At 30.3% G+C, this 18,434-nt stretch overlaps 1 protein-coding gene across 1 annotated transcript in view; it reads left to right on the top strand.

Moving 5' to 3' along the window:
- Positions 1–17,788, top strand: part of LOC130903736 (plexin-B) — a 157,183-nt gene extending 139,395 nt beyond the window's left edge. Inside the window, exons 4-14 of the mRNA XM_057815989.1 lie at positions 603–1,101; positions 1,175–1,408; positions 1,504–2,547; positions 2,605–2,934; positions 2,997–3,267; positions 3,756–3,898; positions 4,008–4,141; positions 4,249–4,597; positions 4,762–5,637; positions 6,417–6,599; positions 6,905–17,788. Coding sequence (XP_057671972.1) covers positions 603–1,101; positions 1,175–1,408; positions 1,504–2,547; positions 2,605–2,934; positions 2,997–3,267; positions 3,756–3,898; positions 4,008–4,141; positions 4,249–4,597; positions 4,762–5,637; positions 6,417–6,599; positions 6,905–7,012 — 4,171 coding nt within the window. The 3' untranslated portion in view covers positions 7,013–17,788. The remainder of the gene's footprint in view (positions 1–602; positions 1,102–1,174; positions 1,409–1,503; positions 2,548–2,604; positions 2,935–2,996; positions 3,268–3,755; positions 3,899–4,007; positions 4,142–4,248; positions 4,598–4,761; positions 5,638–6,416; positions 6,600–6,904) is intronic.
- Positions 17,789–18,434: the final 646 nt, after the last annotated feature.

Below are 18,434 nucleotides of genomic sequence, written 5' to 3'. Positions count from 1 at the left end.
TATATATATATGCTGCTTAACTTCTTTGAGTGTCCTCTTTTCCCACCTTCCAGTAACATTCACACAATTCTCTGCTGTGACATTCTAACAGTAAGTTCTAAGTATTTTGCTCTAAATATTTATGTTATTTCCGAGCTCTTGTTCTCAAATACCTTCTGTCATTTTGACATAACCATATATTTTCAAGGAGTTTTTCTTTACCATAATTAAAGTTTAATCTCATATTTCTTTGCCATTGTCCATGTTTATGATATATAAAGAACTGGTGAACTCATGATTGTTTCAAACTTTCTGATTTTGACTGCCCTTGGAAGATTTTTTGCTGTAATAGTGATCTCACGGTTTTGTTACTTTTCAGTATTCTCTTTTTCATCCCATTTTCTTGTAGATTTGTAGATGTTAAGTAATGCGCAGAGAATGAAATTGGTTAACATTTCGAAATTATATTCTTTTCCATTTGCTAACCATTTATATTTGTTTTTATCTGTGTCTTCATTAAAAACATTTTTCATTTCTCCCTTCTATCTTGATTTGAAATGTTTATAAAAATTTATTATCATATAATGTTTCAATTATCATGCATATTATTATTTTTATTATAGATGTACAGTTCGTAGTGCCTGTCAAAAAGCATCCCACAGTGCTCCCCGTTGGGTATCTTTAGGAACAGGACAGCAATGTATAGATTTTGAACAAGTATTTCCTGAAAGAATACCCATCAATCAAATGACAAATGTACGCCTTACTATCAGAACCCTTCCTGCTCTTCCTCCAGGTGCTAAGTATAAATGCGTGTTTGGTAATGCAGAACCTATAGATGCAGAAGTGACAGAAAATGGTCTGTCTTGCTTCACTCCTGAAATATCCAGACGTCCTAGGATACCTCCAAAAATGGACCACGTATTGGTACCGCTCAGTGTTAGGTCATCAGAAACTAACAAAGACTTCGTGTCTAGGAATTTTGCTTATTACGATTGTGGAAAACACACCACTTGTGGAGAATGTGTTCGATCAAAATGGGCATGTAACTGGTGTGTTTATGAGAATAAATGTACTCATAATATATCCATGTGTCAAAGAAGTATTATTAGTGGAGAAAACGTAAGTACATTCAGGTCATACTGAAAATATTGTTATGAAAATCTTTTGAATGTTAATTTTATTTGTTTCCTAGAATCCCACTCGTCTAAATCGACACGGATTTGCCTTTTGTCCCCAGTTTAAACGAAAAAGCGAGGTGATTTTGTTGCCGAACAACGTTTTGAAAAAAATTGTCTTCGAAGTTATTAATCTTCCTGAACCATCCCCCGTACACACTGGTTTTCAGTGTATAATAGTCATAGAAGGTGCTACCATGCTAGTTCCAGCTACAGTAGAAGGCAAAAATATTGTCTGCGATAAAACAACAGTAAGTAAAATCTCAATCTTTACGAAAATGTCTTAAATCAGCTGATTTTCTTTGATTCAAATAACACATATTTTTATATTAATTCTCTTTTTCAGTACTCATATGAAGCCAATGAAGGGGAATATGAGGCAAGTGTGAAAGTTGTCTGGAATCACAAACATCACGTAGATTCAATTAATGTAACTCTGTACAAATGTGATATACTAGGATCTCACAGAGAACATGCAGACTGTTCGCTGTGTGTGACCAGAAACTCAAAATATAACTGCACTTGGTGCGGTAATTCTTGTCAATATTCAGAATCATGTCAACATACTCCTCATATTGAATGTCCAAGACCTAGAATTGATATGATCAAACCATTAAGTGGTCCTATCGAAGGTGGCACTTTAGTAACTATTGAGGGTAGTAATCTCGGGCTTAAAAAAGAAGATGTTCAAGGGAAAATTAAAATAGGTGCCATTCCTTGTGAATTAGTTAATTATGAAGTTTCTGTTCGTATTCAGTGCGTTACAGGGCCTTCTGGGGTTGAAATGACTGCCCCAATTCGAGTAGGAAATGAAGCTGGATACACGAAATCCTCAGTAGAGTTTAGTTACAAAGATATAAGGTTATCTGGTATATTTCCGTCAATCGGACCGCAATCTGGAGGTACCCAGTTAGCTATTACAGGACAATATCTAAATGTAGGCTCAGAAATAACGGCATACTTAGACGAGTATGTGTGTCAAGTAAATATAACTCAAGCATCTAGTGGAAGACTTACTTGCATAACATCTAGATCTCACAAACCAATAAATATTGTTAGATTAACACTCAGTATAGATGGCGCTAACAGAACTTTAGAAGGCAATCCGTTCAATTATACACAAGATCCTACTATTATGGAAATAAAACCATTGAACAGTTTTATGTCTGGAGGAAAAATGATCTTTGTACACGGTACAAATTTAGATAGTATTCAGAAGCCAGAAATGGAAGTTTATTCAGTGGAAGAACCTAATGTTCCCATTAATAGAACATTGTGCTCTGTACTAAGCAGTACACAGATGGAATGTCCCAGTCCTCCAGTTAATAAGCAGTTTAGTATTTATAGCAATAGACGACCAAGATCTGTAAGAAAACCTGCAGCTATAAAGGTATGTCTGCATAGAACTTTATTTTTTGGTTTGATATAACTACAACTTTTCTTTTAGATGAAAGAACCTAAACTGAATTTGAGGATAGGATTTATCATGGATAACGTACTTTCTGTTAGAGACTTGGAAAAGCATTTTCCAAACCTAAGATCTCAACTGATGTACGTAGAAGATCCAAAATTTTTCCAGTTTCCTAATCAAATTAAGTTATATCAGGGTGATAGGCTAGTGATAGAAGGGGAAAATTTGAACGCAGCTAGTGAAGAGTCTGACGTTGTTGTTACAATTGGTACTAAGTCATGTAATGTCACAGGCCTGGCAATGATACAACTTGTTTGTGTTCCACCAGAACACCAGCCTCCAGGGACTGACGAAAATGGCTTCAAGGTAAATAATATTTATCAGTTCTGCTTAAGAATTAACCAATCACTTTTCACTTCATATTTTAGACTGAAAACAACCTTCCATTAGTAGTAGTTAGAGTAGGAAAAAGTTTAAGATTCCCTATTGGATATTTGCAATATGATATTTTCAAGTCTTTCACATTTCCACCTGAAGCAATCATTATGATTGCAGTCGGGACGATATTATTTATTTTGTTCTTTGTTGCTGTACTATTTGTTTACCGAAGAAAATCCACTCAAGCTGAAAGAGAATATAAAAGGATACAGATCCAAATGGATACTCTAGAGAGTAACGTTAGATCTGAATGTAAATTAGGTAAGTTATTTGCCAGAATTAATAATAATATCACATAATCAGCTTTAAAAAATGTGAAATGTCAAATATTACATTTTCTTGACACTATAATCTACTTTCTATTTTTTCAGATTTCATTAATTCCACATCTTAATGAAGTTTATTGAAATATCTATAATATTTTTTACTCTTCGACTTTTTCAAGATTCTTTATTGACTAAATTTATGGTCATAATTTTTTTTTAACAAAAATATTCCGATAACATTTTTTTTCCTTAACAAAACATAACAATTTTTTTTCTGAAAACCTTCACAATAAAAATGTTTATTCACAAAAATTAGCTATGTGATTCAAAATGCAAATATGAAAGCTATCTTTTAATTATTCATTAGTTTTCAACTATGCTTTGAAAGCTGCTTATTTGATATAAATTTTCCTTTTAAGCTAGATTTAAGTCACTCTAGTTCAAAATTAATAAATGAAATGTTAGGAATAAATATGCTTTTAGCGTTTGCTGAACTCCAAACTGATATGACTGATCTAACTGCCGATTTAGAAAATTCTGGTATACCCACTTTAGACCACACCAGTTACATAATGAAAGTATTCTTTCCTGGCGTCAGCGATCATCCTATTTTGAACGCTCCCAAGGTAATTAATTGAAAAAAATTGATTTATTGAGAATTTTATCCACAATAATAACTACAAAAAAGATGAAAACACTGGGCCATACACTAATCATTTTTTTTTTCATTTTTAGGTACGATTAAATGGTCCTAGAACAAATTATGATACAGCGATGCTACAATTTGAGCAATTGATAAATAATAAACACTTTATACTTACATTTATAGATATATTGGAGTCTCAAAAGTCTTTTAATATTAGAAATAAGTAAGTATGCACTCTATATTTGGATATTCCTCTTTATAATATGAATTTAACACAATACTTTATAACATTAATTAACTGGAGAGATACAGGTAATAATGTTTTTTCAGAGTAAACGTAGCGTCCTTACTAATGGTAGTTTTAATGGGTAAAATGGAATATGCAACAGATATTCTAAAAAGTTTATTATTACGTTTAATCGAAAAATCTGTAAATACAAAACATCCACAATTGATGTTGAGACGAACTGAAAGCGTTGTAGAAAAAATGTTAACAAATTGGATGGCTTTGTGTATGTATCACTATCTGAAAGAATATGCTGGCTCTTCGCTCTTTTTGTTATTTAAAGCTATCAAACATCAAATAGAAAAAGGGCTAGTTGATGCAATTACTCATGATGCCAGATACTCATTATCCGAGGAAAGACTTTTAAGAGAAAATGTAGAATACAGTGTTGTGGTAAGGCAAAAAAAAATTATTTGCTAGTAGTTAACTTAAAAAAATGTACATAAATATACAAAATAATCTCTACTCTTTTAGATACCTTCATATTTTTTTTTCATAATTCTTACTATATTTTGTGTATTGTCCTATTTAGGAATTAAAAGTAGCCTTTATTTCAGACATTGCACATTGTCCAAGACGATCTTGACGAAAAAATTCAATGCAAAGTTTTAGATTGTGATACTATCAGTCAAGTAAAATCGAAAATACTGGACGCCCTTTTCAAAAACACTCCTTTTTCATTAAGACCCTCGATCTATGAGGTAGATTTAGAGTGGAGACATGGAAGAGGGGGCCATTTAACTTTACAAGATGAAGATTTGACAACGAAAACGATATGTGGTTGGAAAAAACTGAATACTTTAGCTCATTATGGAGTTAAAGAAAGTGCTGTAATGTCTTTAATATCGAGACAAAATGATAGTTTTAACAATTGTAAACAGCCCTGCCATAACTGTGTCACTGGAATGTATCTCAATAATTCTCATTCACCTATTATAACAACAAATGGTGATATCGAAGCAGCTAATAACCCAAGAATATATCACTTGATCAAGCCCATCGATGATCACCAATTCCCTAATAACAAAATGGCCGAAAGAACTCATAAAGCTATTCCAGAAATATTTTTAACAAGGCTATTATCTACGAAGGGCACTATTCAGAAATTTGTCGACGATTTCTTTATGACAATTCTAACTGTGAATGAAGCTTTGCCTCCGGCAGTAAAATGGTTGTTTGACTTATTAGATGATGCTGCTAGAAAACATGGCATTCAAGATCCAGAAGTGGTACATGCTTGGAAATCCAACAGTCTTCCTCTGAGGTTTTGGGTTAACTTTATTAAAAATCCTGATTTCATTTTCGATATCAACAAAACTACAACTTTAGATTCTTGTCTGTCTGTTATTGCCCAGACGTTTATGGATTCTTGCTCTACTACTGAACATAGATTAGGAAAAGACTCACCATCCAATAAGTTACTGTTTGCCAAGGTAATTTCACTGTTCTCACTAAGCTTAATTATATACAGTCGTTTTGATCTTCCCCTGACATCACTTAAAACCACAAACAAGTAATGACATTTGTTTTTTGGGATACCTTATTAGAACCTAATTATGTTTGAAAGTGATAATGACTAACAATCTTTTTTTTGAGCTACTGTTATATCAATTTTCGTTTTACTGTTAATGTCAAACTTTATCCATAAAGTGTCTTTTATTGACAAAACAACATTAATTACAAATATTTAAAATAGTATCGTAAGTTATTGAAATATTTGAAATATTGACGCACATGAAAAAGTAATAGTAGCCATTACCTTTTGATTTCGTAACGTTTTTATTAATTTTTTGTGTATTCGGTATGAGTCAGGCTAAAGATCATTTTGATGGACCATAAGCCTAGGCAGTTACAATTTTTGTAATAAAAGAATGAGTATATTTTAATTGAATTTGTTAATTTAATATTTAGTTCACATTAATTGCATTCCTTCTGCATGAAATCTAAGATAATTTGAACTCCGTCAAGTGTAGCTTCTTCATTTCTACTTCCCATTTAATTTTACTCAAATCAGATGTATTGAGATAGATATTTACCTCACCGCACCAACTTTTGTTTTACTGAACTGAATGAATGTCTCAATTTGTCATTCCATTTGACCCACCATATCAAAGTGAGTACAGTAAGCTGATAACATCAGCTCAATTTGGAAAAAAATCACATCATTCGCAAAAGAAAAGCTATAATTCTAGTAGATTTGCTATATTTTCAGGATATACCAAGGTATAGAGAAATGGTTTCTCAGTTCTATAATGACGTTGCTATGTTGCCAGTAATAACAGATCAAGAAATGGGATCTGCTATGCAGCAATTATCTGCACAACAAGCAGAGGAATTCGATACCGTAGCGGCTTTAAAAGAACTTTACATATATGTTACTAAATACAGAGAACCAGTGAGTATATTAATATTAAGTTTTTTTTCTAAGAACATAGTGTTTACCTGAAAATAACTATAGACAGTTAAACCATTATTTAATTTTCAAATAGTTTTCAGTTTAATCTAGATAATGTCTTCTTAAATGTCTGTTACCCAGATATAATTATTATTGGACTGGGTACTGGTTAATAAGTTATTTATTTAGAATTTTTTCTTGTTTTATTCTATCTGCTACTCAATATTTATTATGAAGAAGAGTTAAGTGGCTATTGATAAATTTCAGGAAAATGACTTACAATTCACGATTTTTTATAATTTCAGATTCTAGAAGCATTTAGCACAGATCTTAATTGCCGGCGTCAACATCTGGCACAAAAACTGGAAAACGTTGCTTATACATTAGGAGGGGATGAAAATTCAACTTGCTGACCTCAACGGTCACCTGATCCTCTGCTGCCTAGAACCTTGGCGCCCTGATTCCAAGCATAAGTTCACATGCATGCTTTTCGCTAACCAAAATAATTGACCAAACAAAAACACAAGATTAAATTCGATTGAACAAATACGTATATGAAATTGAATTTATTATTTCATTGTGTAGCTTTTTAAACTAAAGTGAAAGTTATTTTCTCTAGTATATTTGTTTGGTCTAAAACCAAAAGTCAATTCCAAAAGGTTTGTGCTGCTGTCTTATAAATAATTATTTTTTTAACGTTTTTACGATGCTTCGAGTTATTTTTTACAATATTTAGAGGATTTTGAATGCTTAAAAGTTCCTATGTGTTAAAGAGAAGTTACTTTTTGTACCTAAATATGTAAAGACAAAAACTTATGAATGGATACAACTACAGTTCTTACTTAAATCAATGTATTAGGTTTGATATATTTAAATATAATATTTTATCTGTCACATTTCACAGCCGTTCGTTCCATTTCATATGTTATGTTGTAAGCGTTATATTGTTTAGTTTTTTACTAGATCATAATTATAATTGCAATTCTCACTCACTAACAACATTGTTAGAACCCGCAGTGAATTATAAAAGTTAACATATTTAGATCTTTGAAAATAATTTCTAATTAAATAATTGGAAAATATATAACCTTTAACCCTATATAAGAACCTATAAATGTGTTAGTATCAGGTACAATATTATTTCACATTTTTAAGAACCTTTTTATGTTGCTAATTGATGAAGTTGGATGAAGGTAACAATAATATGGAAACTCTAAAGTGAGGTTTTTCTGTTCATTGAAAAATTTAATTTTAATGAGATAAAACACCAGATAGATCTCAACAATCAAATTGATGAAAGAATATTACCATTAATTGATCACTATAAATTCGTTATCGCAAAATATGAGACTTTTCTTTGTTGTCGACTGTTTCGTAAGTCTGTGATGGGTGTGATTTCAACATTGTCTTCTGTTTGAATACTTTCTACCTGATCTATTAAATAAGATAAGCATTCCTGTATAATTCCATCTTTAACTTACACACTTGCTAGGTTAGTTTTGTAGATATGCGAGTCTATGAATATTTCTGTTTGTAACATGAGTTTTCTGATTTAATTAAAAAAATCCCTATAAACATTTCAGTGGAAAAAGAAACTTTCAAAACCCAAACTGCTGTTATATCTCATATGTTAAAGGCCCATATGTAACCCTACCTTGAATAAATTTTCTTAATTTTTTCTCTTAGCTCAATAAATAATGTTTTTATTATATTTATTTTTTTTTCAATTTCTATCATGAAAACATTAATATTGTAATTAAAAAAAACTCTAATGTGAGATTGCCTTTTTATGGATGGAGTTTAAAACAACACTTAATAAAATTTCTTTTTTGACATCAACAATGAGTTTTCTATAACTATCCCTTCAGGGTTAATAATTATTATAGCTCTTTATGAAGGTTCAAAATTTGAATAGATCATATTGAAAGATTAACATATCTCAAAGACAAAAACACCTATTGAAAGAAACTAAATTCTTTCCCTAGATTTACTTCTACCTAATTGCTCTGTTATATATAATTTATGAGTATAAATACAGTCAACTGAACAGCCCAGAATATTTTTATCCATTTGTGGAAACTGTTTAAAATGTTTGAGGAAAAATTGTATATTAGTGGGGATTAAAACATCTGGTAGCTCTCTCCACAATCACATGGATAAAAGTTTCAACAAATCTTCATTCTTATATCTTAGTAAAAAGCGTTCTAAGTTTAGACAGTTCTTAATGATATCTTCCACCTATCTCAAAGACAAAGTCTCATATTTAAAGAAACTATATTATTTCCCAAGATTTACTTGTACTTAATTGCTCTTTTATATATAATTTATGAGTATAAATGGAGTCTACTGAACAACCCAGAATATTTGTATCTATTTGTGGAAACTGTTTAGAATGTTCACGGAAAAATTGTTTTTCAGTGTGGGGTAAAACACTTAGTAGCTCTCTCCACAATCATATGGATAAACGCTCCAACAAATCTTCATTCTCATATCTTAGTAAAAAGCGTTTTAAGTTTAGACAGTTCTCATTGATACCTCTACCTATCTCAAAGACAAAATTTCTTATTCAAAGAAACTATATTTTTTCATTAGATTTATTTCTACTTAATTGCTCTTTTATATATAATTTATGAGTATATAAGGAGTCAACTGAACAGCTCAGAATATTTGTATCCATTTGTGGAAACTGTTTAAAATGTTTGCGAAAAATTGTATTTCGGTGGGGGATAAAGCACTTGGTAGCTCTCTCCACAATCATATGGATAAACGCTCCAACAAATCTTCATTCTCATATCTTAGTAAAAAGCGTTTTAAGTTTAGACAGTTCTCAATGATATCTTCACCTATCTAAAAAACATAGTCTCATATTTAAAGAAACTATATGATTTCCCAAGATTTACTTCTACTTAATTGCTCTGTTATATATAATTTATGAGTATAAATAGAGTCAACTGAACAGCACAGAATATTTGTATCCATTTGTGGAAACTGATTAAAATGTTTGCGGAGAAGTTGTATTTTGGTGGGGGTAAAAAACTTGTTGGTCTTCAAAATCATATAGATAAATGTTCAATTTTATTATATATGACAAGAGATATAACAGTAGTTCAGTTTTTGATTTAGATTGCAATGTATTCATTTAAAGAAACATATCAAAAAATCTTACTATTTCTCAATTCGAAATTTAAAAGTGAATGAATGTAGTATTATTTCATATTAATATCGTTACCTTGATGCAACTGATGTATTAGCTAAATATAAGAATTTTCTGCTTGTGTGAAACATCGATACTGGTACCTGAAAACACATTTTTTTCTGACATGAGATCAAATTAGTTAGAACCACCATACATGACTTTTATATTTATACAGAGTGTTCGGCAGATCGTTGAACATAGGAAGAGTTCCAGGTCTTAAAAAAACTTTTTATAGATTTTTTTTAGTTTTCTAGAAATTTTGTCTCTTTCGTACCTCTAAACTTGGTGAATGGAATGGCCAATAAAAATTAATATTGGTCGCGAATTATTGCTAGAAACTAACTTGTGGGCCGCCGAACTCCAAACAAAAGTTAAAAAAAAATTTAAACTTACGTTGCGTTTAAAAAAAATGAAAGGTGATAGGAAGCTTCTCTTTTTTTTTAAAAACATCGCTAGAGTGTAGGCTTTCTAACGGTATATAATTTGTTTCGATATCTTTTTTCTAACCAGAGTTAGTTTTTTACGTAGTTGGACCTTTTCGACGAAATTCGATTTCATGTAAAGTTACAGATTTCTCCTAAAATCAATACAAGGATTAAAATAATGAAACAAACGTATCAAATCTTAAATTATTTATTTTAAAATCATCATTTCATTTAAATTTTGTTCAAATTGGCGCCCCTCATTGGTTATCTCTGCATCGTTTTCGTAATTCCACTGTAGTAGTCCGCAACAACATCTCTTGTTTCATTGTTTCAAATGCAGCGTCAATCCGATGAATTAATTATTCACGACTTGTGACAACTGTGGTGTATACTAAATCTTTGACCCGATCGCGGGGGCCAAGGAATTGGACCACCCCTACCAATCCACGAGTTGGGGAAGGCGTTGTTCAATAATTCCCTCACATTCAAGCTCCAATGAGCCGGGCAGCCGTCATGTTGGAATACATCCATTATTAACAATTTAAATTTTCACTATACATTAACACAATTTGCTTAGAAAGTTCTCGATTTCAATGCATTTTCCAAGACAGAAATACTTTCAAAAAAAATTTGTAAGAAATTGTGATATTTTTTGCCCATGATAAGAAACCAGAAAAATGTATTAAGTTGATACATATACAGATTGTCCCAAAAAACTAAAATTAAGTATTAAAAATATCCTAAAATACCAGTGATGCGATAATTTTGTGGGGTGTATATATAATAATAAGCGTGCTAGAGTGAAACACTACCATTATTGCCAATTTAAGCATTCCACAGAGAGTATAAGAGAGAAAAGAGAGAGAGAAAACACAGTTTCCACAACAAAATACAATTATTCTATGTCTCTATATGGATCCTATGCAAATATCAAATTATTAATAAACTCAAAAAATCTCTTAGTCTGGTGTACATTTTCAGGAAAAAGGAGAAAAAACTTTCATGTTAAATCATAATCATTTTAATAGAAAATCATATTATATATAATATTGAGGATGTGTTGAAACGTTTATCCATATAATTATGGAGAGCTATCAAGTGCTTTACCCCCCTCTGAAATACAATTTTTCCTTAAACATTTTAAACACTTTCCACAAATGAATACAAATATTCTGGGCTGTTCAGTTGACTACTTTTATACTCATAAATTATATATAAAAGATCAATTAAGTAGAAATAAATCTAGGGAAAAAATATAGTTTCTTTGAATAGGAAACTTTGTCTTTGAGATATGTAGAGGTATTAATGAGAACTATCTAAACTTAGAGGGCTTTTACTGTGATATAAGACTGAAGATTTGTTGGACCGTTTATCCATATGATTGTGGAGAGAGCTACCAAGTGCTTTATCCCCCACCGAAATACAATTTTTCGCAAACATTTTAAACAGTTTCCACAAATGGATACAAATATTCTGAGCTGTTCAGTTGACTCCTTATATACTCATAAATTATATATAAAAGAGCAATTAAGTAGAAATAAATCTAATGAAAAAATATAGTTTCTTTTAATAAGAAACTTTGTCTTTGAGATAGGTAGAGGTATCAATGAGAACTGTCTAAACTTAAAACGCTTTTTACTAAGATATGAGAATGAAGATTTGTTGGAGCGTTTATCCATATGATTGTGGAGAGAGCTACTAAGTGTTTTACCCCACACTGAAAAACAATTTTTCCGTGAACATTCTAAACAATTTCCACAAATAGATACAAATATTCTGGGTTGTTCAGTAGACTCCATTTATACTCATAAATTATATATAAAAGAGCAATTAAGTACAAGTAAATCTTGGGAAATAATATAGTTTCTTTAAATATGAGACTTTGTCTTTGAGATAGGTGGAAGATATCATTAAGAACTGTCTAAACTTAGAACGCTTTTTACTAAGATATAAGAATGAAGATTTGTTGAAACTTTTATCCATGTGATTGTGGAGAGAGCTACCAGATGTTTTAATCCCCACTAATATACAATTTTTCCTCAAACATTTTAAACAGTTTCCACAAATGGATAAAAATATTCTGGGCTGTTCAGTTGACTGTATTTATACTCATAAATTATATATAACAGAGCAATTAGGTAGAAGTAAATCTAGGGAAAGAATTTAGTTTCTTTCAATAGGTGTTTTTGTCTTTGAGATATGTTAATCTTTCAATGTGATCTATTCAAATTTTGAACCTTCATAAAGAGCTATAATAATTATTAACCCTGAAGGGATAGTTATAGAAAACTCATTGTTGATGTCAAAAAAGAAATTTTATTAAGTGTTGTTTTAAACTCCATCCATAAAAAGGCAATCTCACATTAGAGTTTTTTTTAATTACAATATTAATGTTTTCATGATAGAAATTGGAAAAAAATAACTATGAAAGAATAAGTTATCCACTGCAAATAAACAAAAAATATAAATTCACGAATTTATGTATTAAAAGACTTTAATGTAATTGTGAGTGAGAAATGTTAATATGTGTACTCCATGAGTTTTGGAATCTCATCTTTAGGAAACATGATTGTTTCAAATTGAAAATGTTACTATGAAATACAATGTAAAAAACATTGATTTCAAACTGAAAGAAAAACGTCACTAAAGGAATTGAATTTTTTTGATACAAAAACTAAGTATCCCAAAACATAATAACTGGTATATTAGAAAAGATTCTTAACTTTTGGATTACACACTGAATTTTGTATCTGCCAATAAAGCTGACAGCAAATCAGTTATTTTTTGAAACACCAAGAAAATGGTCGAAAAGTTCTAATTTTAGCATGATTTTTAAGATTACCACCCATTATTGCAGAGTAATAGCAGCAAGAGCCTTTTTTCTTTAGTCTTTTTAATTACTTAATTGTACTTAGTGAAAAGATACATACATCTTACATTTTTGTAATTAGACTCTTATTTTGTGACGAATCAGGGACACAAACTTCGCTGTGGTCTCTTCAATATTTTTACGTATTCTGATTAGTTTGCCTCGGTATATCTTGTGTTTCAGTGGCTTTTCTTCTGTGTGAATTGTTAACAGCAGATTAAAATTATAACTGATTTGATATTGTCTGATTTATCTATTTAATTTAGTTACTAGCTGTAGTATACTTGTTATACGTTGTTATTATATAATAAAATAAAACCAGATAATAGAGAAAAGCATGTTTGTGTTTTTGAGCGTGTTATACTGTGATATGGCGCATGATCAGGTGACTGTGATTGGATGCGTACTTACCCTCCAGCGGCTGCTAGTTTCCTTTATTCGAGTGCCTCGCTACGCTGATGGGACGTGACAAGGACAGTGTATACTCGCAATGGCGCAAAATCCTTTTGTGCACTTCTGTTCGGTCCGGTTAGCCTAGTTAAGTAGAAATTTATAGAAATTTTCTTCAACATGTAATGGACTGACTGTAACTTGTTGATATTTTTTTTAATAATATAGACCATCCAAAAAAGTAACTATGAATTTGAAGTTGTAAAAATCATTATCAAATAAAGGATATTTTTCCAAAAAACTCCTGAGCACTAAAAATTTAGGTATAGAAAAATCTAAAAAAAGGCAGATTATTAAAGCACACATTTTTATTTGATGCTTTTTAAAATACTGTAATGTTGTATATCATTTTGAAAGCACTGTCATTTATAAATTTCTCTCGAATCCTATTATTTACCCATACCCGACTTCTACATATCTTAAAATTACAGTTTACTTTATCTCCAGTTAATTAATTAATTGTAGTTGTATTACATATTCTATATACATATTTTCATTATTAGTAATATAAAATGTCCCCCAACTAATTTTAACGGAATGACTTTTGCACGACAATATTATATAAAGGTATTTCTCATGAATGTTGATGGGGCATTCTAATAATATCAAGCCCTAGTAATCTCAAAATTGCTCTCTTTTCAATTTTAGTGATATCAACTTGAGAAAATTATTTTTTATTGAACAGTTCTAGTTTGAACGTTTTAATATAATGAAAATGAATACTTACAAATAATGAGTAGACTTCATTAGTATTCCAAGTAAGAAAATGGCAAAGTTTAGCTTTAAATATAGTCTAATATTTGATAATTTTTAATTAATCTGTTTAACCCAATTTCTTATTATGTTATCTGACTAGTTAGTTCATTTGTTATTTGTAAATGTTCTGTATTATATGTAATGTTAGAGTTCAATCAATCAAATCTAGTTTCATTTCCAGAACTTAGTTCTGTTATTTTTCAAAAATGTCAGTTGTGGTTGTCAATGCTTGAGCCAAAAAACTAAAGTGGGTTGAAATTTATAAATAATGTGCAATATTATTTGGCTAGACAAATGAAGGTCAAATATATGAGGAATTGTTTCATATACCATAGATTTAATGAAAATTTGGACACATCGTGACATGGAAACTAGGAAATTTAGCAAACTGATAACTTCCTTTCGCTAATGGTCCAGGAGGAATCGGCGCACGACTACCAAAAACTATCCCACCTTAATTCTTTTGTGCTATCCTCTTCAAATTGCCCTACTGATGATATAAATGCAATCCTGTGGCATATTGCTTAAACCGAAATTGTTTGAACAATGCAAGGAATTGTTATTTTTCAACCGGACAAATTTTTTTATTGAAATACAAAAATATTAACTTTAACGTGAAAAGTCATAGGACCTTTTTTATTTGTATTTTAATAACAAATATAAAAAAATTTGTCCGGCTGAAAAATAATTTCGATTTAAACAATATTCCACGCGCACTTATATTATCAGTAGGGCAATTTGAAGAGGATCGCATAAAAAAATTTAGGTGGAATAGTTTTCGGTACTCACGCGCCGATTTCTCCTAGACTATAAGTCAGAATAGTGAATTTTTAGAAATTTGCACTTGAAATTTCTTTGTTTTTATTATGCTTGCATTTGAATATAATAGGAAGTATGCATTTTAAACTTTTCCACCTATTTTTTAATGAAGTATTCTAAAAGATCTGTACAGTGAAGTATAATTTCGAAATTAAAAAAAAAACGCGCGTTTCACACAATACTACATAAAAACGGGAGAAATAAAAGGCAGCCCTAGGAATGAACCAAAACTAGACTAGACATATTTTCATTAGTTTTCTTTCTCGCTACTTGATTGATATCTGGTAAGGTAATTGGTTCACGACTTCTATAAGTTCTTATAGAAGTCGTGAAATGTGTCGGAAATCTAAGGCATGAGTTCCTTTAAATTATTTTTTTTTCACTATTAACGGGATTGGAGCCATTGTATCACAATGTTATTTTTTTGCTAAGGTTTACCTTTTCTCAAGAAGTCAACCATTTTATTTTTCAATTTTTCCAAAATGGTATTACATTCAAGAATACCGGGATTTTTAGACACCCTTTATCTCCTTTCATGATAGTTTTTTTCCTTCTCAGTAACTTTTCTTTATTATAAAGAGTTTTATACGAAGTTTGAAATTCAAAAAAAAACAATTAACTAGTAAAGGCTTTGCACTCCCACACAAGCTGACCAAATTAATCTAGTTTAGCGATTCCCCTATTGGACAAAAATATCATGTCTTTTTCTTCTCTATAATGGAGTGTGTCCAGGAATGTGAAATTTATGGATAATGGAATGTATATTGGAATTATTTTTTTAAAACCATCAAATATATGGTTGGTAAAAACGAATTTTTATTTTGACCAGCACGCCCAAATTGGAGATTTTCGAACCTTTCAAAATTCATATCTCTAAAAATATTAACTTTATTGTGAAAAGTCATAGAACCTTTTTTATTTGTATTTCAATAAAGAATATAAAAAAATTGGCCAGTTGAAAAATAACATTCCTTGAAATTGTTTAAATAATTTCGGCACGGAGTTGCCCAATTTATCACTAGAGCAATTTGAAGAGGATCATATAAAAAAATTGAGGTGAAATAGTTTTTGGTACTAATGTGCCGATTCCTCTTGCACTATTAGTCAAAGAAAGTTATCAAACCACTGAATTTCCTAGTTTCATATCACGATGTATCCAGTGATTTGCCCAGCAGTCATGTATGGAACATAACAGTTATTGTGTAGTTATATTAAATCAGTGTGGACATTCTATAACTTGACTTCGATATTCTGACGTAAGACGCCATGAATATTTTGGATTATGGGAGCGGGGAAAAGGTTAGGTCTTCCACAAACACTACTTAAGTCATTGATAACTTCAACATTCAGCACCTCCATTGAAGGAAAAAGAAAACTAAGTTCGAGTTTTGTGACATATTTTGAAAGTGGTTTATAAGAGTTAACAATATACAGTCAGTAGTTTATATGGGAAATAGTGATCTATGCCGGAACTTTATTTAATGTGGAATAGTCTTCAAGTCCAGTGATTTGTACGTTACTATTTAAATTTTGTTCAATATAAATTAATGCAATGTATCTTAATATTTTTTTGTAAATATAATATAAATTGTGCATATAGATTATTAACGGATTTATAAAAGTGTTTATAATTAGGCGTACATTCATCGATAATATATTATTAGTAGGCTAGTACTTTTCAGGAGAAAACCATTTGTCACATTAGTGATTATAAAAAAATTGATTTATTAAAAAAACGATCAGATTTAAAGACACCGAATAGAATATAGTGATTATCAATATTATTATCTCATAGTTATACAATACTTTTAATTCTTATTATTGAAATATTTCACTAAAAATTGCGGCTCTTACCTGGATCCATATTTCCGTCCATTTTCACTTTGCAACACTCAACTAAAGCTATATTTACCTTTTCGGATTACCCATTACACGATCCAATTTTCTTTTACTCATATGTATTCCATTTTTTTCTTACTATTTTGCAAGTTAAATGACCTAGCTTAGCACAATTGGAATGAAATTTAAATAACAGATGGTCAAATACAAAATAAATATTTTTTGCAATTACATTTTTATAATCTGGACTAAAAGGCAATGTCTGAAGAGAGCCTTGAAAGTATAAATGTATATTATAAATCTCAGAAAAACTTGTGTGTTTGTGTTGTAAATATTGTGACATATTATGATTTTTTTCTCAAAAGGCACGAGCTTAATTATTAGATTGTGTTAGGTATAATTTTTTATTGTAAACAATTTTTACAAATCCTATACATGTAGTAAACCGCTTGTTTATAATGTGGCTACCGAGAAATGATATATAATATCCATACTATTTTTATTGCAACCTATCTATTTAAATTTGAGATATTTTAATAGCAGACACATTCTAAATGAGCCTTGATAAATTTTTATAATTAAAATATGGATGTCTCAATTTTCAAATTTAATGATACAAAATGTTAGTGAAAATACAGTTATTTATATGCATTTTACTTGTTTTTTTCAAATTCTATTTTTTACTTACTGATTCCATTGTAATATATTCCTTTCAAGCAGCTTAAAAATTTCTTATACTTTTTGTTAATGTGATCGTGAATTAAAGCTTTTTATATAAAAGTGTATTGTTTAGTGATATTTTTTTACTCTATTAAACATGTATTCCATAATTTAATTTTTGATTTATTTTCTAACCACTTTTTTCACACATTTAACATGATCCCTCCGATAACAAAAGCAGAATAATTTGTGCAAAACTATATCAAGAAGTGTACTTACCTTAAATTAGGTATTTTCCAATTTAGATACTGAATTAAGGCCCAATTACACCTACAGAGTATTCAGGGTGACACAGGTGTGTTCTGCAATGTTAACAAGTCCCCGCGAATAAGAGAAAAACGGAGAGAAAGTTTTTAAATGCTACTGTAATTTGCTTATATTTGTGTTAATGGAAAAAATTCAACATATTTATGAAAAAAACCAATGTGGACAAGACCGTGGCTATTGAAGATACACGAAAGGAGGAACTGCAACAGCGTTGAACAAATTCGAAACTCAAGATCAAAGAATATAGATCATTTATGAGAATGGAAATGCAACAGTTTGATCATTTATGTAAGCTGTTACAATTCCAAAACAGGTACTGTTTTGCGACCTGCAATTCCAGCAAAAGTGTCTATATTGAAAATCTCACAAACCCTATTGAGATTTGTACCCTTCGATAAACTTAATTGTAGTTTCACTTGTCCACTTCGAATTTTTCAAAACTAATTGGAAAAAATAGGAAATAATTAACTGGTTGACTGATAATGATAAGAAAG

This window comes from Diorhabda carinulata, chromosome 1 (genome assembly GCF_026250575.1).
Source record: "Diorhabda carinulata isolate Delta chromosome 1, icDioCari1.1, whole genome shotgun sequence".
In the NCBI taxonomy this organism is placed as follows: domain Eukaryota; kingdom Metazoa; phylum Arthropoda; class Insecta; order Coleoptera; family Chrysomelidae; genus Diorhabda; species Diorhabda carinulata.
Note: the sequence above shows the minus strand (reverse complement) of the source record. Positions and strands in the feature narration are given on the sequence as shown.